This window comes from Myxocyprinus asiaticus, chromosome 2, assembly GCF_019703515.2.
Source record: "Myxocyprinus asiaticus isolate MX2 ecotype Aquarium Trade chromosome 2, UBuf_Myxa_2, whole genome shotgun sequence".
In the NCBI taxonomy this organism is placed as follows: Eukaryota; Metazoa; Chordata; class Actinopteri; order Cypriniformes; family Catostomidae; genus Myxocyprinus; species Myxocyprinus asiaticus.
The window spans coordinates 38,625,279-38,649,163 of NC_059345.1; the positions used below are offsets into that span (position 1 = coordinate 38,625,279).

At 39.4% G+C, this 23,885-nt stretch overlaps 1 protein-coding gene across 7 annotated transcripts in view; it reads right to left on the reverse strand.

Moving 5' to 3' along the window:
- LOC127453675 (adenylate cyclase type 2-like) overlaps positions 1 to 23,885 on the reverse strand; it is a 96,362-nt gene that overhangs the window by 27,561 nt on the left and 44,916 nt on the right. For 6 of the 7 annotated variants that reach the window (XM_051720260.1, XM_051720268.1, XM_051720276.1 and 3 more), the window contains 8 exons: positions 16,793 to 17,315; positions 9,350 to 9,547; positions 8,909 to 9,073; positions 8,633 to 8,782; positions 6,727 to 6,884; positions 2,224 to 2,335; positions 1,939 to 2,066; positions 133 to 291 (listed from right to left, as the gene is read on the reverse strand). In XM_051720260.1, coding sequence (XP_051576220.1) covers positions 133 to 291; positions 1,939 to 2,066; positions 2,224 to 2,335; positions 6,727 to 6,884; positions 8,633 to 8,782; positions 8,909 to 9,073; positions 9,350 to 9,547; positions 16,793 to 16,957 — 1,235 coding nt within the window. In that variant the 5' untranslated portion in view covers positions 16,958 to 17,315. Of the gene's footprint in view, positions 1 to 132; positions 292 to 1,938; positions 2,067 to 2,223; positions 2,336 to 6,726; positions 6,885 to 8,632; positions 8,783 to 8,908; positions 9,074 to 9,349; positions 9,548 to 12,008; positions 12,156 to 12,290; positions 15,117 to 15,222; positions 17,316 to 23,885 lie in introns of those variants that run through there. The other variant, XM_051720294.1, reaches the window with a different exon arrangement.

Here is a 23,885-nt window from a genome sequence, read left to right on the forward strand (position 1 = left end):
GCACCACAACATTTTTGAAAAGCACTTGCTGTGCATGTGGGCCTCAAGTAGGCCATCATGTCAATACAAGTCTTCTGTGCATGGCTTTAAAACAAACACTTCTCATTTGATGAGTGATGTTATTGTACATACCCTGGTAACCCCCCAGACTCCATATGATTTGCTAAAGTGACATCATGTGACCACACATCAAACTGCCACTTCTGTAAGCCAATAACACCACAGAGGACATTTCCGGAGTGCACACCAACTCGCATGTTTATATCCACACCTGTTGCCTCACGCACCTGCCTGTGGGTGATAATTAGAAAAATAATCAGCCTGGAGTCTGCCACAGTATCTTGGAAACACCATTACATCATGTCTACGCTGGACACGAACGTCAAGTAATAGAATAACTGCTTTATTATCCCATTCGTCTTAAATACTTCAAAGCCAGCTTGTGATGTGTCTGATCTCTGGTCTCTGGCCTACTAATTTAAATCATCATCTGTTTCTAACCACATATACGCAGTTTTAGCTTTAATAATATTATATATAATATATATATAATTATATAATAAGTAAATGTATATACTAGTGGATTTCCATAAAAAAAAAAAAAAAAAAGAGGGTTACAGGTTATTCCTCCATTTAACTGTTGCTTAAGTCTACTCGAGCTCACAGCTAATTGGTCCATGCTATCCGCATGTCATTTTGAATGTTCACTTCGACACATCCAGTGTAGACAGCCTCAAGTCGCTGTGTTGCATCAACGTATTAAAAGTGTTTGCTGGCATCACTATTAGAGGGGCTAACAGAAAAAACGCTGTGCTATTGATGATGTACTTCTGTCTGTATCATTAACTGCGTTTCCACTTGAGGGCGTGCTAGTGCGTGCTTGGGCCAGTTGCATTCCCACTGTCACTTCCTGGGCTTCATTTTGCCTCCTCGGGGCTTCTTTGAGAACAAGCGCCCTGATTAACCTCGGGCCAAAGAAGGCCAACTGGGGACTGAGGCGGGGTCAATGTCAAAGGCAGAGTTTTGATGAGTCAGGTCATATGTTTCAGCTCCAAGATACTCATTTCCCAATCTTTCATATCTAGCTACCAGCTTATAGCAACAGACCAACAGAGAATCAGTATTGGTCAGTAATGGTCAGTATATGAAATCAGGTCTCGCAAGTATTTATATAATAATATTTGGGCTGATGAAAATGTGCAACATCAGATCGATGGCATTTGCCAAATACAGACGTGATTAAGTATACTGTCGCTGAACTTGCCAAGTTGTGTATTCAGCACACAATGGTACATGTTTGAGAAAAAAAAATTGCATACACAGCACAAATCCGTGTTCATTTCGAGGGCTAGCTAGTCTCTAGAGTCTGACATCTCAGCTTGAGTATCCCTTTTGCTTAAGAAATGGGCGGGGCGTGTGACACTGGCACCAGAGTGGCGTATTAAAGGCCCAGGTATACTTCGTTTTTGCGCATTCAGATCGCAGCCGGCCGACTGCGTTGCCTTTCTGAGTATACTTTTCTGACTGCGAATGAATAGGAACGTGTTGGACGCATGTGCACTAAAACTGCTTTTTGACAAGCTTTTAGTACAATTAATGGCCAGTGCATGCACAGACAATGCGCACAGCCGAGGACCGCGTGCACGAGTCAATAAAATCTAGGTGGCGTGCAGTTCAGCCTGTGCTGATGACGCAATTTGCATCACACATACTTTGCGCAGAGCGAGCTGCAACGTGCACACCCAAAGTATACTTTGGCCTTATTAAGGGCAGCGCTGCGGGGCTATTGGCCCGATGGTGGGAATGCAGAACGATTTTGGTCTCGTGGCTCGAGGTCCAAGGCTATCAGCCCCGGCTGACCAGTTTATAGCCCTGGCTCTCATTGGCCCAATAGTGGAAAAGCGGCTAATGTGTGTGTGTGTGTGCATATAAACTTACTTGATAGCTTCGCACATGTCCAGGCCCATTTTAACACAGTTTTTGGCATGTTTTGGTAGAGAAACAGGGAGGCCGGACACACAGTAATAACAGTCACCAAGAATTTTTATTCGCATACACTCATTCTCCTACAGGACAAGAAGCAAAATCACACATTAGTAATCTTAAAGGACAACTACAATGTCCTAATTAAACAATTCATTAAGTAGAAATCACATTGGAAATCACACAGACACACAATTGGGTTTTAAAATAATAATAAAAAAGGTTTAAATTGATACTTACTTTTGCAATCTGGTCAAATTTCCCAAAAAGTTCATTCAGCATGATCACAAGCTCCTTGGGAGAACAGTCACTGGCCAAACGTGTAAAACCCACAATGTCAGCATACAGGATACTAGCAGAAAGCAAGGGGTAGACAGTAAAATACAGGGTTATATACACTGTATATAAATGTATGTTTCCTGTGAATCTCAAATTAGGTCAAATAAGGAGGAGTTCAGGACTTGAAATGACTTATGATGAGCCCTTTTTAATGAGGAGAAAAAGCACTATGTGTTTAATAGCAGCAGCTCAGTGTCCAAGCTGTCTGAACGCCCAGAAAGGAATAAAAAAATAATAAATGGGGCTTGTGGAAATTAACCTTAAGACTCAAGCTGTTTTTAGTGCAGAATGCATGGCCAAACACATACAGCCACAATCCATGTCATCACCCTCCTAATGAACAATTTCAAATACAGAGCAGACCCCTGAATCCCGGCAGGTGAATAGTTCTCTATTACTCACAGACACACACACACACACACACACACACACACACGCACACACAGGTGAGTGTGTGTGTGTTCTATTCGAGCAGCTGTAAAGGGAGGCTAACAGGATATACAGTGGCAACAAAAAGTATGTGAACCCTTTGGATTTAATTGGTTTACTGGCATTAATTGGTCATAAGATGTGATCTCATCTTCATCGAAGTCACAAGTATAAACAAAGACCAATGTGCTTCAGCTAACAACACACAAACAATTATAATCTTTGATGTCTTTATTTTTAATTATTAAACATTCACAGTGCTGTGGAAAAAGTAAGTGAACCCTTGAATTTAATAACTGTGTAATGAGGTTCTTAAGATGGGCAAGGAGGCGGGAACCAGCTGAACAGTCAACGTAAAACTTTAATAACAAACTGAACTCAAACATAACATAAAATGCAAATCAAACAAAGACGCGCACACACAGCTTCGTGAGTGTCTCTCTCTCTCGAATTGGCATTTTCGGCCCCCCTTATCTCTCTCCCACTGATTATTCAACTCAGTGCCAGATGTGCATCATCACAGCCCGGCCACGCCCCCCTCCTCATCACACTCCTCCACCACCAGATTCAGGCCAGGGAGACCTCTGGCCTGACTTACTCCCCCCCTCCCTTCCTGGAGGGGAGGTGTTGACCTTTCAGCCGTCCTTCCTCCGGCCGGCCTTCCCCGCCTCCTGGGAAACTGAGAGAGATGAGGAGAGGTAGAGGGGAGAGAGTAAGAGCGAGTGGGAGAGAAAGAATGAGAGAGAAGAGAGAGAGAGAGAGAGAAAAAGTGGCTTGCCAGTCCCCGGACACAGTGACACCTGGTCCTCAGCCACACTTCCACCCCCTGGCGGACGACAGCCGCTCCTCCCCTGGCAGATGGCAGCGGTTCCTCCACCTCCCGGCGGACAGCCACGAGTCCTTCATCCCTTGGTGGATGGCAACGGCTCCTCCACTTCCTGGCAGATGGCAACGGTTCCTCCGGCTCCTGGCGGAGAGCAGCGATTCCTCCACTTCCTGGTGGACAGCAACGACTCCTCTGCTTCCTGGCGAATGGCAGTGGTTCCTCCAGCTTCTGGCAGACAGCTGCGACTCCTCCGTTCCCTGGCGGACGGCAATGGCTCCTCCTTCACCTGGCAGATGGCAGCAGCTTCTCTTTCACCTGGTGGATGGCAGTGGCTCCTCTGCTTCCCGGCGGATGGCAGAGGCGAGGACTCCACGACAGCGCATCCCTCCTCCTTCCCGGGTTTCGGCACCAATGTAATGAGGTTCTTAAGAGGCGGGAACCAGCTGAACTCAAACATAACATAAAATGCAAATCAAACAAAGACGCACACACCATGCTTTGTGTGTCTCTCACTCTCTCTAACTGGTGTCTCCAGTGCCCCTTATCTCTCTCCCGCTGATTATTCACCTCAGCGCCAGGCGTGCGTCATCACGGCCCAGCCACGCCCCCATCCTCATCACAAAATGGTTGATCCTCCTTTGGCAGCAATAACCTCAATGAAGCATTTCTGGATTAGACCTGCACAATGTTCAGAACTAATTTTGGACCATTCTTCCTTACAGAACTGATTAAGCTCAGCCATATTCATAGGATGTCTGGTGTGAATGGCTCTCTGAGGTCATTCCACAGCATCTCTAATGGGTTAAGGTCTGGGCTCTGACTGGGCCACTCCAAAAGCTGGATTTCTTTTTTTTAAGCCATTCTGTAGTGGATTAACTTCAATGTTTAGGGTCATTGTCCTGCTGCATCACCCAACTTCTATTGGGCTTCAGCTGGCACACAGCCACCCTGACATTATACTGTAGGATATCTTGATAAACTTGGGAATTCATTTTTCCCTCGATGATGGCAAGTGTTCCAGGCCCTGAAGCAGCAAAGTAGCCCCAAACTATGATGCTCCTTCTACCGTACTTTACAGTTGAAATTATGTTTTCATGTTGGTATGTGGTGCCCTTTTTACGTGATAAGTAAGCAATGTTTTTGTTGGAAAGCAGCAGCTTCATTTGTGGTGTCCTGCCATGGACACCATGCCTGTTTAATGTTTTCCAAATATTAGACTCATGAACAGAGATATTAACCAGTTCCAATGATTCCTTCAAGTCTTTAGCTGTCACTCTACGGTTATTTTTTACCTCATTGAGCATTCTGTGGTGTGCCCTTTAAATCATCTTGGCTGGACAGCCACTTCTAAGGACAGTAGCCACAGAACTAAATCATCTCCATTTATAGACAATTTGTTTATTTTTGTGGATAGCTCTTCAAGATAACTTTGTAACCCTTTCCAGCTTTATGCAAAGCAACTATTCTTGATTGTTGGTCTTCTGAGATCTCTTTTTTGCTATGCATGTTCCACGTCAGTAGATGATTCTTGTGAATAGTGAAATTAGGGGTCTATGATCTCCGCATTGCGGAAAACATGGACGGAATCACGGAATCCATTGATAAAAACAGAATGAACTATAAAACGCGGAATGTCACAGAATTTTACATATTTGGGATAAATGTATAAATGCACAATTAATCAAATTAAAATCGTGATATGTTCTAGTGTGATGATTAAACCACAAAAGTCTGAGATTTAATTAAACAAACAGCCTATATGGTCTTCATAGGCTTCAACAGTAAGTGAAAGCTGTTGTAGTAGTAGTAATAATAATGATGATAATAATAATATATCAATAATAATTACATTATATTTAAGCAATATTTTAATAGTTTCATCACTGCTTTCATTAATACTGTGATGCTCTACTGTGCAGTACTGTATTTGACCAAAATAATAATAATAAAAATAATAATATATAAAAAATTAAAAATAAACTTACATTTTGGGTTTTGGATTGTGCTGTGAAGATCAGTACAGACGCTCTTCATTTAATAAAAAAATAATGCAATGGTATGTTAAATAATTGTTCTGTTTTCATTTTATTAAAATTCTAAGAGTTGATTTGATTAGACAGTTTTTTTTGTTTGTTTTTTTTTATGATAAAATGTAAACTTTAAAACCCAGAATTCAGTGAAAATAAAATGGAAAACATGGAATTTGGGAAAAAACAAAATGGAATTTGGAAAAAAAATAAAACAGATTTCACAGGGTCCTACAAACTAAAAATGTTTGAGTGCTTTTTATAAGTCAAAGTGGCTATAACCCACACCTCCTATCTCGTTTCATTAATTGGATGCCAGGTTTGTCAACTCCTGAATCTAATTCGCTTTTGTTGACGTCACTAGCCTAGGGGTTCACATACTTTTTCCAACCTACACTGTGAATCTTTGAATGATATATTCAATATTTACAAGAACAATACAATAATTGTTGTGTTATTAGTTAAAACAGATTGTGTTTTTTCATTATTGTAACTTAGATGAAGGTCAAACCAAATTTTAAGACAAATTTATACATAAATATAGGTAATTCCAAAGGGTTCACATACTTTTTCTTGCCACTGTATATATAAATATAAATGGCTGCCTGAGAACCAGCCACTGTCAACATGAGACAAAGAATATTAATAGATGTCCCCATCCCCCTCTCTCCTCTTGGGGTCAGTGGGAAATGAAATTAATTAAATGAGTGGCCTCATGATGAGCACTCTGAGAGTCGGAACTAACAGACTGACCATTCATTCAGTATCAGAACTTGATTAATGAGGAAGTGGTAAATGAGAGACTTAGAGACAGCTTTAGTTTTGCATTAAGGCTACTGTCCCTGCTGAAAAGACCAGCATTGCTGGTCACCAGCTTATGTTGTGTTTTAGGTGCTGGTTCCCCGGCATGGAGTGCTAGTGTCTCCACCAGGCTTTTAATCTAGTTTAACCAGCTTCATCAGAAAGACCATGCTGTTTTTACTGGTGAAAAGCATGGTTATGCTGGTCCACCAGCTATACCACCATCAAACCAGCATAGACAAGCGTTGGAATTCCATGCTGGTTAAGCTGGTCTTTTCAGCAGGGGTGCAATGACTGTGTGTGTGCAGACGCATTTGTTACCTGACGTTTTCATGTCTCTTCACATAAAGGCTGTGGAAGTTGTTATCTCGGACAATACGTTGCTGTTCCTCTTTATCTTTACACTTACAGCGTTCCATTATGGCCAACTTCATCTTCATGGAGATGTACACAGGGAGCACTGACTGCAACAGGTTTTCCTACAGAACACATACACACAAAAATGCAATATTTTCACTCCTGATATAAGACATTTGGTTTAATGTTGAAGTCAGCTGCTCACTGCTTTGTGAAGTCATTAGGACATTGCTTCTGGGATTTTTTTCTATTTTAATGAGAAACATATTTCTTGGCTAGCCATGCCTCAAAAATAGTCTGTCAGGGAGGTTAAAATCCTGCCATTAAATTATGTTGTGCTTTGCAAAGTTCCAGAGTTCTTTTTATGTGACGTCACTTCCTCAACAACAGCCACAGCAAAACGAGAAATGAGAAATTTGAATTAAAGGGGCCTCAAGAAGGTGATCAAACATTATTTTTTTATTTTTAAGTTGGAAAAGTATAAACCAATTCCAAAAGAAACTCCTTGATTAATTAATTCTCAATATTTTATAATAACCTTCAGCTGTCAAAACTGTGGAAACTGAAACTGAAGCCAAAGGTAACACATATTAAACTAGAAAAGTTACTTTCATCAAAGCAAACTTTAAATATTGAAAGTTGAACAAAGCCTTGAAGTCTGAAGGTTATGTAGTTTGAATAGATGAAATTTTTTTTTACAAATAAACACTCGGTAGCAACACTTCAGAGTTCTTCAGGCACCCCAGAAAACAGCTGTTTTAGATTAGCGCTTCGTTCAAATTAAGTTGACAATGACCAAAAGTGTTGTGTTTGGAACACTGCGCTTCCAAAAAACTGGCAGAGATTTGTCCTTCTGTAGATTTCCATCATTATTGCTGGATCAGGGCAGACACAGGAGTATTAAAGATGCATTTGGCATGTATTTGTGTTTTCAAAAACCTGCTGCACATCTAACAAATTCAAATACTGATTAAAGTTGAAACTTTTTTTCTGTTATTCAAAAGGGAACCTATGCAGACAACTAGTAGTCCAAGGCACTCAGGGCAGGGTATACATTTAAAAAAGCCTTTATTAAATCATGGGTATTAATTTAAAATAATTTCTACAACCAATATTTAACTTAATAGCCATGATTTAATAAAGGCTTTTAAAATGTATACCCCGCCATTAGTGCCTTGGACTACTAGTTGAGTATTTAAACAGAAAATCCCTCATCCAAAGAGCACCAGCGGGAATTGCTTCATATCAAAGCAGCACTCCTTGCATTCTTTGTTTAAATGGGAACCAATGTAGTTTCATTATAAACCATAGATATCAGTTTATAATAACTTTCATTATCATGCACTATTACATTACATAATGCTTAAAAGATAATTAGAACCGTAGTTCTGCTCAAAGTTATAACTAAATGCTGAATGTCTGAAGATTTCAGAAGCGCAGCTGCTTGTTCTGTGACGATAATTTGTCGTATACCTGGGCACTTTAAAGTGAGATTTTATTTTGAAAGCTATGTGGTTGCTAGGTGGTTGCTAGAGTGATACGACACAGTTGCTAAGGTGTTTGAGTGGTTGCTAGAGCACTTTTAGGACATAGCTTGAAAGAATTTGAGAAAACCCCAACCCACATTTTTACAATAACAGAATGTTGGCTTTGTCAGGCTAATTAAAATTTCAAAGTGCAATTTACAATTGTTCCTCTAAAACAGACATAAAACATGCTCGAACACATGATCTGACAAATGAAAACTATATTAATCTATGATAATACATCAAGGGTGACATGTGTTTGAATGTGTATATTATTTGCTTAATTTTAAGTTCTATATGTTTGTTTTTGCTTTGTCTGTGGTGTGTAGAAGTTGTGTGAGCACCTGCTGTCTCTTCTCGATCTCCAGTTTCATGCGAATGCCAAGGCAGCGGAGAGTATCCTGAAATGTCTGCCTGAGTGCTTTTTCCATCAGAACCTTATGAAATGCCCCAACCACGCTTCCACAAACAAACACTACTGCATTTGACAACAACTAGAGCGAAACAAAAAGCGAGACTGATTTACATTTTAACATTGAGGTGTTACATCCTTTACAGCTAGTATACAAAGAGGTGTCCTGGAGCTGAAAATTCTCGTCATAATCTTGATTTGCGGTTACCTGATTGGTGATGAGGTGTCTAGGGTGGCTCTTGACCACAGCGAGGTGCACTGATAGAACAATGATGTGAGACAGAGAGGAGATGATACTCAGAGTTACAGCATAGCTCATTTGGAATGGCAGCATGGTGTAGACTGTAATGATGATGAAGAGGAAGATGGGCACCTAGAGAAAAACAGAGGAGGAGTGGAACAGTTCAATAATACAAATGTACTATAGCAATATATATAAAATATAGCATTATAATACATAACATCACTATTTCTTAAAAAGCATGGACTGACCAGTTTGGAATTAATGAATGCTGGCCATATTGCATGTTTATGTATGTGACAGAAAGCTTATTAGAATGTATCCGCTGTGAAACGTGCTGAAGTAATATGAGGTCTCTATAATATTATATACTAGTCATGTAAATGAGTTTGCTTATGTGTGTGTTACCTGGTCCCATGGTTGTATTTGGTTTGTGCTGAAAATAAAGGTGAAGCCCATTGTGAGATGTGTGGCCCACACAGCCAGACCGAGCAAAGTTCTCCATCTCTGGGAGAGGGTCTCTGTACACACTAATATAAACACAGCCAGGAACAAGCAGAACGCTCCTCCCACAACACCCACAAATGCAGCATGCTCCCTTGTTTTCTGAAACACACACACATAAAGAGAACAAGGTGTTAAAATGCAAACATTAATCATATACTGTAAGCAAGCTTATTCAAAGGGTTTAGAATGAACAGTGTGTGTGTGTGTGTGTGTGTGTGTGTGTGTGTGTGTCTGTGTGTGTGTGTGTGTGTGTGTGTTAGTGAGTGGATAATCTTCAAATGGAAACTCTGAGATGGTGCGTTTGTTTAGCGCTATCTCAAGAAAACCTTGTGAGAGTGTGTCTCTCGTCTACATGTTTGTGCATGCACTCTTCCTTGGAAACGTTTTGTACATCAGTTGTCATGGAGTTTGAAAGGGGACTTGCTTTTACTTTCATTGCAATGGCAACTGTTGGTGAGCATGCCACACTAATCAACACTGTGCTATCTCAGAAATAGGAGGCTTGTCCAGTCAATAGAAAGCAAATCTCAGAAATTACTGGATTGATTTATAGATTTACAGAATAAACAGCCATAAATCCCACAGACTCTCATTGATAAATATAAGATCATCCCCCTTGAAACTTCAAAAGGCTGTGTCAATCCTGTGCTCAGGTCCCTCTGCATCTATACAGATAAATGCACATAAATAAATCTAAAAAAATAAAGCAAGTCTGAAACACTTTACAACTAATAAAGTTCTTAAAGGTGTAGTGTGTTTTAAAATACTTTCTCCTATCCCAGCTTAATGTGCAGAAATGACATTGATTATAAGTAAGCCTGTGGGCTCTGTTGTCCCCTTAAAACTTTGCTCAACGGGTATCATATGGTAGGAAAGGGACTCCATGTCTATCCAAAGAAGTGTTGGAAAGTGACTACCAAAAGCAGTAAAGTTGTAAACATACAGTGGCAATATAAACATACAGCTATAAAGATGCTCAACTGTTTTCAAAGTAGTGCTGATTTTTCAGAATCAAGATAATTTTGCCAACTAGAAGCGGTCAAACACTACATTACTGTTTTTTAATGTCACATTGTAAGCACATGCAGGTTTACTGCCGAGCGAGCTGAGGAAATAATCAATGTGCTCACCTAAACGGTCCTCTCTCTCATATATAGTGTTAAAAAGTCTCATTCATTCAGTTGAATCAGTTTGTTTGATTAAAGAATTATTCCGGGTTCAATAAAATGTAAGCTCAATCGACAGCATTTGTAGCATAATGCTGATTACCACAAAAACAATTTCGACACATCCCTCCTTTTCTTCAAAAAAAGCAAATGTCGAAGATTCAGTGAGGCACTTACAGTGGAAGTGAATGGGGTCAATTTTTGGAGGGTTTAAAGGCAGAAATGTGAAGCTTATAATTTTAGCACATACATTAATTCTTCTGTTAAAACTCATGTATTATTTGAGCTGTAAAGTTGTTTAAATCGTCGTTTTTACAGCCGTTTTAGGGTTTGTTGTTATTACATCGTAATAGCAACGAAGTTGTACAGTGCTTAAAGTGGATGAAAAAAGTGCAGGTACTCTCCTTGATAGAGTATATAAATATACTCTGAGACTGTTTTTGTTATTTAAAAATAAGTAAATAATCTTGGGGATTTATAAACTGAACTGGGGCCAAACGTTTTTATCCATATTTATCTTACCCAACACTTTTATTGTAACTAACATGTTAACATGTAAAACAAAATGGTTAATAATGTGTTTATTTACATTTAAATAGTATTTCATTATGTTAAAAGAGGTATTTCAATAGCATTTTCAAGGTCTGGCTATAAATTCCTTCTTAAGATCTGGCTGAAGAACAAATATTACCTTACATCCTCAACTAACAAATAGGTTTTGATTAGCTTTACTTTGAAAATAAAAACTTACAAAGTAGGGTTATTGTTTATGAAAACTGAGAAAGAATATTTAGATCTGCTAAAGTCTGTATCTTTGTCAATATCAACACACATAAGAGAACAATGGCAATATCATTTAGAACTGTCTTTTCACACAAAATAAATGTAGCCTAAAACTGAAAAAAAAAAAAAAAAAAAAAAAGCATTATGTCTGTTTTTCCTTTATGAAATGTGTATTATCCTCCCATTCAATGAGGGCAAAATTTGCCTTCCTTATCCTGCATACATTAATTTGCACACAAGAGCCAACAATCATTATTTCATTAAAATCATTATTTTGCAGTTTCATTTTGTGAGGGACTCGACATGGAGGCGAAGGTAGAATCCATATGCAGGAAGTTTATTAAACACAGCAAACACAACACACAGGGCAGAGACGTAATCGCTGAAGCAGGCAAAGTAGTCGTTATCAAGTAATCAGTCCAACCAGGCAAACAGAGCAAAACTGTAATTCAAAAATCGGTAATCCATTAAGGCAGGCACAATGGTCATAACATGAAGACAATGAAAACAGGCAATGGGAAAAACGCTTGGTAAGGCAGTGAAACTGGCAATACTTCACAAAGTAACAATGGAAAGGTATGGCTATTTATGTAGTGCAAACAGGAAGTCACCATAGAAGAAACAGTTCAATGTTAGTATTTGGAAGAGGGCCCCCTCTGGCAGTCGGATGAATGAATACCAGCCTCATTCATTTCAGACACCCCATTAAAGCAGGAGATCCGTCGATCTCCAATGGAGGAGGCTCAGGATCCGTGGTTCTGGGGCCAGACGTCGGGTGGACCGGTTTCAACAATGACACATGAAAGGAAGGAGAGATGTGGTAGTTAGCAGGAAGCTCCAATCGGTATGTTACATGATTGATCTGTTTGAGAATTCTGAACGGACCAACATACCTGGGGCTGAGCTTCCTGCAGGGTAGCCGCAACTTGAGATCACGTGTAGATAACCAGACCCTCTGACCAGGCTGGTTGTCGGGGTGGGAACGCCTCCGTCGATCAGCTTGGATTTGTTGGGCCTGGATGTCCTGCTGCAGTCTGACGTGCACATTGTTCCACACCTGCTCGCTCTGCCTGATCCAATCATCCACCGCTGGCACCGTAGAGGGTTCACCTGACCATGGGAACATAGGAGATTGGTAGCCCAGCACACATTGGAAGGGAGTGAGTCCAGTAGAGGAGTGAGTGAGGGAGTTCTGAGCATATTCCGCCCATGGGAGGAAGTCGCTCCATTTCTGTTGTTCACGACTGCAGTACGACCTGAGATATCTCCTGGTTCAGCCTCTCCACCTGTCCGTTTGCTTGAGGATGATAACCAGACGTGAGGCTGACGTTGATGTCTAGCTGCTTGCAGAAGGCCTGCCAGACTCTGGAGGTAAACTGCGGTCCCCAATCAGACACTATGTCTTCTGGCAAACCATAGATCCTGAAAACTTGGTGGAAGAGAGCATTAGCGGTCTCCATGGCAGTGAATAGACCTTTCAAGGGGATTCGTCTGCATGACTTAGAGAAACGATCAATGATAACAAAGATGGTAGTATACCCATTGGAATTTGGCAGATCTGTGATGAAGTCGACGGACAGGTGGGACCAGGGTCTCTGAGGGATAGGCAGTGGCTGTAGAAGGCCGGCTGGCAGTTCTCTGGGTTTTTTTGACTGTGTACAAACTTGACATGCCTTAACATATGCAGTGACATCATTTATGAGTGAAGGCCACCAGAATGAGTTACGTACCAGGTTTATCATCCTCTGGATGCCAGGGTGTCCAGTGCTGAGGGAGGTATGGATCCATTGGATCGTTCTCTGGCGTAGAGTGTGTGGTACATACTGTTTAGTTGGGGGGCATTCTGGTGGTGCAGGGTCTGTCTGTTGGGCTCTTTGGATTTCTTCCATGATGTCCCAGCTTACGGGTGCGATGATGACTGAAGGTGGTAATATGGATACATTTTGAGGTATGTTGTGAGAAGGATCATAGCGACGGGAAAGAGCATCAGCCTTGCAGTTCTTACTGCCAGGGCGGTAGGTGACTGTGAATTGAAATCTTGTGAAGAAGAGTGAACGTCAGGCTTGTCTTGGATTGAGTCGTTTTGCTCACTTATGTATTCAAGGTTTTTATTGTCTGTGATTACTTGGAATGGATGGACAGATCCTTCAAGCCAGTGGCACTATTCTTCTAACACAGCCTTCATGGAGAGTAGCTCTTTGTTTCCAACATCATAGTTCCTTTCAGCTGAATTTAGTTTACATGAAAAGAAAGCACATGGATAAAGTTTTCCAGGGTTACCGTGGCACTGAGAGAGAACCGCCCTGATGCTGCAGTCTGATGCATCCACCTCCATAATGAACATTTGGTTAGGATCGGGGTGCTTGAGAATGGGGGTGGTCGTGAAACTTGTCTTGAGGGTTTCGAAGGCCTTTTGAGCAGAGTCACTCCATGGTAATTTGAATGGTTTCCCTTTGAGCAATGATGTTAAAGGGGCAGAGATGAGACTGTAGTTGTGGATACACCTCCTGCAGAAGTTCGAAAAGCCCAGAAAATGTTGTAGCTCCTTAACAGTATTGGGTCTTGGCCATTCCGTGACTGCCTGGATCTTGGAGTTATCCATCTTGACACCCCTATGACTGATTATATACCCCAAGAATGTTGTCTGGGTAGTGTGGAACTCACATTTTTCTGCTTTCACATAGAGTTGATGTTTCTGTAGGCATGAAAGGACCATCTTGACATCTTTAATGTGTTGTGCTTTATTTTTGGAGTAGATAAGTATGTTGTCGATGTAGGCGATGACACACTTGTTGAGGTCTCTGAAAATCTTGTTAATGAACGATTGGAACACAGCTGGTGCGTTGGCCAGGCCATAAGACATCACCTGGTACTCATAGTGCCCCCTAGTGGTGATGAATGCGGTTTTCCACTCGTCTCCTTCTCTAATACGAATGAGATTGTAAGCACTTCTCAGATCAAGTTTAGTGTAGATACGTGCTTCACGTAGTTGTTCTAGGACAGATGGAACAAGAGGGAGTGGGTACCTGTATTTGATTGTTACAGTGTTCAGCCCTCGGTAGTCAATACATGGACGGAGCCCTCCATCATTTTTCTCAACAAATAAAAAGCATGCTGCAGCTGGTGAGATGGAAGGACTAATAAAACCTGCAGCTAGAGCCTCCTTGACGTAGGTTTCCATAGCCAAGGTTTCAGGTCTTGATAATGGATAGGCTTTGCTCCTGGGAGGTGCCATGTTGGACAGTAACTCAATAGTGCAGTCCCATGGACGATGAGGAGGTAATTAAGCTGCCTTGATCTTGTTAATACTTCAGAAAATTCTGAATATTCTTTGGGGATTTTGATTTGAGCTAGAATCTCAGGACTTTCGATGCTAGTAGTAAAAAATGGCATGGTAACTGTGACATGGACGGCAATTTGAATGGCAATAGTCTGACCATTGTTTTAACTCACCCTGGTTCCAAGAAACGATGGGATCATGGACAGCCAGCCATGGATGACCCAGGATGGAATATGCTTGGGAGTGTTGATGACATAAAAAGATATGGTTTCTTTGTGAAATAATCCAATTCGTAGTGTCACTGGAACAGTTTGGTGAGTGATGCCTGTGCCTATGGGTGCATTATGCACAGCAGTGATGTTAATGGTGGGTATGCAAGGTACTGTTGGGATATGGAGTTCTTGTACAAGATCTTGGTGAATCAAATTAACTGCAGACCCTGGGTCGACGAGTGCAAAAACACATTTAAATTTATCGTCAAAGGAGAGTTCGATGGGAAGAGAAAAACTATGGTGTATGGGAGAGGAAATATTCTTGGTACTCACTTTTGTTCTTGAGTTTTTATATTTCTTGCCTTTGTGAGGGCATGCAGAGTTTTGGTGACTCCTTTCACCACAGTAGTAGCACAGTCCCTCCTTATGATGACGATCGCGTTTTTCAACAGAAACTCTTGTATAGGCGATCTGCATAGGTTCAGGAGCTTCAGGGCATGCCTGGACTTGACTATGGACTGATAGTTGTGACTTGGGGCTAATCTTAGAATGTGGTGAGTTACGCAGTAAATTATCAATCTTTACAGCCAACAAAATAAATTTAGTGAGCCTCACTGGGGGCCTCAAAAATTATTTAAAATATAACAGATTATTATAATTTTTATATATCATTATTATAATTAAACTTACTGAAAATGCAAACAAATTTAATAACTCCCTTAAAAAGCTTGCTTTTTATGAAGAATATACAGGTCTAGACATTTATGGAATCACATGTTTTAAGGAAATATCTTATAATATAATATATATTATATTATAAATATCTAATAGCCTATATGCGGGGTTTTCAAATATTTTCTCTGACAGTGGGGAGCCCTGGAGTCAAAAAGGTTGAGAACCACTGGTCTAGATGATACAGTTAAAAAAAAAAGGCAGAGCACAATGATTATATGACACTATCAGACTAGAAGTCACCACCTGTGTGGGCAGTACACCATGTCAGGTAGACCCAGCCACTCACCTGTATACACACTCACTGCATTGAGTCCTCCACTATCGTTCAACCAATACATCAACTCCTCTTAAACCACTCTGAATTACCACTAAGATACTACTTCACTGCTTGTTCTTTCAAATGAAGCACAGATACATACACACACACATACATCATCCTACGGACTTTGTGAATGATAGTAAAACAACATTCCCACACACACAGAGCCACCTTGGCCTTATTCTGTTCCTCCCACAGCTGGTTGGTGTTTGAGGGAGGAGGTTACAGAAGTTCACACAGATGGTATAGTGGTTATGTGCTAGAGAAATTATCAATAGCAGTATGGAAGGCACGTTCTGGGCCACAACCAGCTCACTCAAGAGAAAGTGTGTGTATGTGGGTTTGTGTGCTGTGCACCCAACATAGACAGAAGAGCTGGATGAGAAAGTGGCAATAAGAGGACACAGAGAGAATATCAACCGATATGCTGCTTAAGAAAAAGCTATTCTGATGGACCTGGCACAAACTGGTAGTTGCAACAATTAAAACACACAACATCCTGTCACTGATACTGCCAGTTCCTTTTAGATTTCCGGCATTTTGATCATCATGGCGCAGATTATGCAATTCATCAGGGTACTACAGAGGATCGGCATCTCAATTGCCGCAGGCTTATGTAAGAGAAGCTGCTTCAGTCATCAGCAGGGCAGCTGAGGACGCTTGGATCAGAAAGCAGCGATCTCATAGTAAATTGTATCCTAATTTTGAGGGACAGCATGCACTTAAGCTGGTGGGTGTTTGACTTTAGTCTTCAGAGCATGTGTAAGTGTACATATTTACAGTATATGTGTGTGTCAGTGTGTGCATTTGTGAGTGAGAAAGAGGGAGAACCTAAATGTGGCATCTCACCAGTCCCAGGCTGAAGAAGAGCACTAGCAGTGTTGCACATGTGAACATGCTCAGTCCCAGCAACAGAACAAAGGGCTGGTATTGGCTAATACCAGAAAATTTCCTGTACAGTGCTTCCTGTTTCAACTTCAGCTCGTTCAGCAGGTACTTCCCCTTTGCTGGCATTCTGATCAATGGCAGTGCAGCAGCTGAACAGTACTGGCCAATCACAGCAGAGCAATCAGATGCCACAGAAATACACCTCCTCCCATCCAGTAGAGAGCCACTATGCAGAAATCCCCATAGAAACCATGTGTGTGCGTGTGGGAGGGCATTCCAGTGCAAAACACTTCAACTCTCCTCTTCTGTGCATCTCCTTAATTTAGTCTCTTTCTATACTTTTTGTCTTACTCCATAATGGCAAACAAAGCGTAGCAGCTCTAAAGGTCCCTCTTGGTCCTATAGGAGAGGGTTTCTGAGTATCACTGTACGTTGGAATGAAGGAATGAAATGCAATTGAAGATACTTCCACAGTCCAAAAATCCTGAAACACAGAGAGAAAGAGTGATTTGACTAAACATTTGTATAGTCATTCTGACCCTTGATCATTGCCAAGCCGATTAATTTAGAAAAAAAGACTGTTAATTTCAAGATCCGTCAAATCATGCATCAAAGTTTAGAGAATACACTGTAATTTAACTCATCAAATCTCTATAAACACTCAGCTGTGCAAACATTCCCACGCTTACTGGTCTCTCTGTGTGTAATAAGGGTTTTGGGCCGGGTTCAACATTTGTGTGCATTCAGTCTTCTCTTTATTACAGAGCCTAATGCTGATGGCTAGTGTCCATGGCATCCTCAGCCAAACTTCAGCTACTCTTGCACATCAAAACATGCTGAGACACGCAGAGCTCTTTAAATGCAAATCTGAGTGAAGACCAGAGGTTGCACTAGAGAAAAACTTTATCCATCACAAATTTCAGTCATGGTCTATTTTTATTTGTCATACTTGTTTTCATTTCGTAAGTACTAGGGCTACATTCAGGGGTAGCAGACTTTGGACATATTTCTTACAATAAAATACTATTTTCAGAATTTTACTGTAAAATCAATAGAGGCTAGGTCATTTTCTGTCACAACACAACAAATTAATGTTAAAAAAGAAGTTATAATATCGAACTGCATCATGGGAAAATGTGTTTCGTTTGAAGTCACCATAATGGTGTTTAGTGTTCCCTTTGGATGGGAACTTTTCTTATTTCTTTCTAAATCATTATCTCCCAGTTGGTGCAATTGTATTTATGAACACAATTTGTTATACTGTGATGTATGGAGAAAATTAGTCAATTGTGTATTTGACTTCATGTCGGACTATGATGTATAGTCTACATTATATGATGCATTTGAAAGTAAAGAAATAGTATAATTTTAAATAAACAATGAGGAAGGGATGTTTGCAACACTACGCAATAATATGGTTGGTTTTATCTTTCATTAACTTTTTATCATGAATTGACAATCAGGCACTCACAGATAATAACACTCAGCATACCAAACTCAACAATGGTGACAATTATCGAACACTGTAGATAATAAAAATACAGATGTTCATTGTGATTTTACAACACAGCACTGCTACATTAAAGTAATTTCCTGGCCCTGTTCACTGCGAAGTCACAGTATATACAGTTGTCTTTTAATTGTAAAAAAAATTGTATAAATACTATTGTAAAATATACTGTGAAAGTCCTGCAACTAGTAGCCAGGAATTTACTGCAAACTCAAACATAAATTTTTACGGTGTGGCAGAAACGATACGCCACTTTTTTGTGCTTTCTTTTTGTTCTTATACATTTTTTGCAAATTATTATAATGCAGTAACACATTGACGTAATGACTGATGTATACAGACATGAATTCAGAGACCCTCCTCTTGAAATCTCAACACAAGTGATTAAAAGAGACACAAATTACCAAGTGTAAATGGAAATGAGAGATTGAAACTGCACCCGGCTGATGCACACTCTGACGCGGGGACACTCATCCCTCGAGCGCGCACTTGCTGCAGCTAGATTATAATGTGATGGCTCGCAACTTATTGAATCATAATATGTCACTGTGGATTTCTTATCATGAAGAAAATTGGCAATACACAGCTTTATTAATAAGAGAGAGTTTGTTTTTTAGTGAGTTAAAGATGGATTGAAGTGAACAGAAAGGTGAGACGGTAGTCTTCGCCACATTATACACTGCAACAAAATATGTTTATTTTTATATATATTTGGCTTGTTTTCCAAAAACAATATCTAAAACTCCTTTAAAACAACATACATTTACTTTAGCAGCTATACTGCAGAATAAAAAATTGTTATCTGAGAATGTTGAATATAATATTAAAAATACAAATATTTTAAAATATCTAAAAATCCTTTAAAAAAGATGCATTCACCTGAGAAGCAGCATATAAGATATTTAGACTTGCTTTTAGAGAATAGATCTTGAATAGAAGTATATTTTGTCTTTACTGGACTCACAGAAGTATAACCATGTGAAAAAATACAAATATACAAAATACACTTATATTTAAGATACATTCTCTTAAAGCAAGTCTAAATATCTTATATGTTGCTTCTCAAGTAAATGTATCTTGTTTTAAGGATTTTTAGACCATTTTAAATAGAAAACAAGACAAAAACATTTGATAACAATAGAATTCTTTACTTAAACTTTTTTAAAAAAGTATTTTTTCCTTTAATTTAGTGAATGTCATTTAGAGGTATTTTTAAAAGATGATTTTGTCCTTTTTATTGTTAGTAAGCACATTTAATACAACCTTTTATGTCGGGGCACAAGCTGAATAATCGGTTAAGAGCTAATGATTAATCGGTGCAATAATCGCTGAATAGTCGTTCTAATAATTATTAGATTAGTCGATTATCAAAATAATCCTTAGTTGCAGCCCTACTGTACATATTATTGCAATCAGTAAAAACGTTAATTGAGTAAAATGGCTTTTGGACACTTGGAGATGTTTTTGGACAGACACTATAATAAATTATTTTTGTAATGCAATAACTTTTGATTGCTTTGTCCTATCAACACAAAAAAAAAAATTCAGATACAGCTGACATGATTCGGAACAAAACAAAAGCAGTTTTTCGGAGCCACCTTATTTACACCCAGAGATATGTCATGTCAAAAAAAAAAAAAAAAAAAAAAAGTTTCTTAGGCTGAGAGTCTCAAAATGTATCATAATATATATCATAAAAAAAATTAAAAGCTTTCTTTACAAAGATTCCAAACACTTGACCCTCCTTGTTTTTTTTTTTTTTTAGTTATAAGCCTATAATTTTGGGTATGCCACTGAAACAGGAAATCTTTAAACACACCCAGTTCACCATCGTTCACCAGAAATTAAAGTCTTAATACCAGGCAATAAACCGGGCACACACACACAGATTAAGATTAAAAGAGTGAAGGCAAAACTGATGAACTAGGTTAAAATGCCTTTCTTGCAGCATTTGGACTTATCCGTCAATGTTTCCACAAATCAGTAAATGACAGAAAATCTTTGGTTAACACAACCCCTGGTGTAGACTAGGTGCCGATTTTGTGAGCTCGAGACCTCAGTGCAGGCAGTTGTTAATGGTCTTACTGTGCACCCCGCTATGATGCATGTGTGTTTGTGGCTGTGTTGTTTGCACTGTGACTGCGGCAGACATGCAGGACTGTAAAGGAAAGAAAAATCCCTAAGTGAGGCAAAGCATACACGGTTCTTGCAAGTATACACATACACTGTATTAATAGGACTATCTTTCATATAAAGATGGCTTCATGAAAACTGGAAAAGTTTATGGGAGTTCAGCTACCTGCTCACCATCTTTCCCTTCAATCTCAGTGAGCTGACAAACAATCTGTAACACTACATCATCTCTCAGGTGAAAGAACAGCCCATGAAGTAGAAAGAACAAAGAAGTCTCTGTAAATAAACTGTGTCCAAAGGTCTTGATTTCTCATTGTAGTTTATTAATGTTTGAAGAGTGCAAGCAGATGATCAGAGAAGCGTAAACAGCGTCATGAAATGCACTAAACCTTAGAGATAGGGATGTGCAAGACTAGTCGACTAAACGGTTCTGATGCTGCTAGTCGACACTGGAATTACTAGTCGGTTAATATTTCCCCCTATTAAATTGATCATAATTTTTATACATTTAGGTTTGGCTTGATATTTTTACAGAGGCTGCGCTTAAATTACTGTCATATTAATGTTACATATTTTAAATAGAATTAATAATACAAATACTATTCAGGTGAGTCAAGTCCCATTTTTCACCGGACCATGTCGACGTGTTAATTTTGCTCATCAAAAAATGTAGCCTAGGCTTTTAAGTAAGTAGCCTAGAAAATGACTGTTTATTTTCAACGAGGTGCTGACTAAACGGGTTAAACTATCTGTTATTCTGTGTGCACGTCATGTTTAGAAAACATTAGGTTTATTGTAGGCTACATCACAGGCCTACTTTTTTTTTTTTCGTTTTTTTTACATCGTAACTGTTATTGGTTAATGTTCTTTACCGAACAGCTGTCATATTAGATCAATGGCTAATGCACAACTGCACATCGTGAAATACCCACAACTTTCCAGCGCATTTTTTTTTCTCTCGTAGATTTGTCTTAGTCTACTTGCTAATTATTTTCAACAATGTCCTGACTGTTTTAATATGTTAAGTAACTTTTACATGGTGAATTCCGTTTAGAACAGGCTGGGTTGCTCCATTGGTCCTGCATCATTCATTCAATTGTTTTCAATAAATAAGCCTTTTAAATATTCGCTAACGTTGACTCAGTGAATGTGTGTCATGTTCTATATTTAATGTACAATGATCATAATGCAAGGCAAGCACTTCGCAGATAAATGCCCCTTTTCAGTGGAATTTAGCTTCGGATTTGGAATAGATTAAGTATTTTAAATGGGTCGCATAAACACTTTTTTTTTTTACTGTTTTCTGAAAGTTACTTTTTAGACTAGTCGACTAGTCAGCTTCAAAATTTCCATTTAAACCTCAGTGAAATTAGTCGTTCCACACATCCCTACTTAGAGAGTGTTTTAAGTGATGTTGAATCTAGTTGTGCTGCTGAAGCACAGCTGACAACATGACTCAAATTAGAAAGGCAAATTATAAAAAAAATAAAATAAAAATAATAATAATAATAATGTTTTCAGTTTCTGCTCTCATTTCCTGTAATTTCATGGGGCTGTCAAAAAAGTGCATAAAATTTTCCTCTAATACTTATCAAAGCCAAAAAGCTGAAGAACTGTAATTAAAGGTGAGAGAGAGAGAGAGAGAGAGAGAGAGAGAGAGAGAGAGAGAGAGAGATTAAATTCAATGTCCACCTAGAGCTGGCTTCACAACCCAAAATATCTAGCCTAAACCAAACCAAATGATTAAAACAAGAAAAAATACCTAAAACAGTGGCAAAAGCCACAGCTCAACAAAGCAAATTGAAACGCTGTCTCTAAAAGGAGAATATAAATAGATCTTATTCACAGTAGTTTCATATAATGTTTTTTGATGGAAATGAAAACAAGCCTGTGAGGGATAGACTTACAGTCCCTTCAATGGCATGCACTGTATAAAGCTCCTAGATCACATCTACTTTTCACAACTCATGTTTTCTGGAGTTTTTTTATCTACTGAAACTTTTTGGAAAGAAGTTTTTTCCAACAATTCATCAGCTGAACACTAATTTACACAACAGTCCAACCCATTGAAGAGACTGTAAGTCTAACCCTCACAGCCCCATTTTCATTTCCATGAAGAATTAAACATGGCGCTACTCTGAATAAGGTTGAATACTGGCCGGATACCCGAGTACACAATAGCCAACACTAGACAAAGACAAGTCCTGACCATGTACAGACACCGTGAACACAGCACAAGACCTAGCCACCAAAGAAAGACTGGCGAACACGCAAAATCATTAGAAGAAACAAAACTGCACTTAAGGGGAACCTTCTTTCCCCACCACTTCCTTCTCACAAGCACAAACTCCCAACCCATACCTACTAGGGGAAAGCCAGCCTGATCTCATGGAAATTATGTGACTGTGGCGACATTTTTGCAAAATTATTTTACATGGTTCATTTCGCATATCGCGGCAGAGGTGAAATGAGTGGCGCTAAAAGAGTTACATGTTCTCCCAATTAGATGAGGTTTTGAAGGTTAGTGCTCTATTAAGTTTTAAAAATAAAACAGACCTCCCTATCCTAAATCTTAAACCTAAACCTAACCGATAGTGTCATAAAAAGCAACAGTGACATGAAAAACAATTGCAGAAGCAACCATGTCATTTTGTGGTGCTTGACACTTTCGGCTCATGTACCTTTTTTGCTTCGCAAGTGCAACACTCTATAAGTTGAGCTACCAAGCATCTTGATCGCAATTGAACAAGTTTGCAAATGTACACTCACTGAGCACTTTATTAGGAACACCTGTACACCTACTTATACATGCAATTATCTAATCAGCCAATCGTGTGGCAGCAGTGCAGTGCATAAAATCATGCAGATACAGGTCTGGAGATTAATTTAATGTTCACATCAACCATCAGAATGGGGAAAAAATGTGATCTCAGTGATTTCGACCGTGACATGATTGTTGGTGCCAGATGGGCTGGGTTGAGTATTTCTGTAACTGCTGATCTCCTGGGATTTTCACGCACAACAGTCTCTAGAGTTTACTCAGAATGGTGCCAAAAACAAAAAACACCCAGTGAGCAGCTGTTTTGCGGATGGAAACATCTAGTTGATGAGAGAGGTCAATAGAGAATGGCCAGACTGGCTCGAGCTGACAGAAAGGCAACAGTAACTCAGATAACCACTCTGTACAATTGTAGTGAGCAGAATAACATCTTACAATGCACAACACGTCGAACCTTGAGGCAGATGGGCTACAACATCAGAAAACCATGTCGGGAACTTTATTAGGACCATAGCGTTTTTTAATAAAGTGCTCAGTGAGTGTATTTGGTTATGTAATGCAAATGTTAAAATGTACTGCCTTCAAAAATCCTGTGCTATAGAAAGCATTTTGGTGTCATAAGATAGCATTGT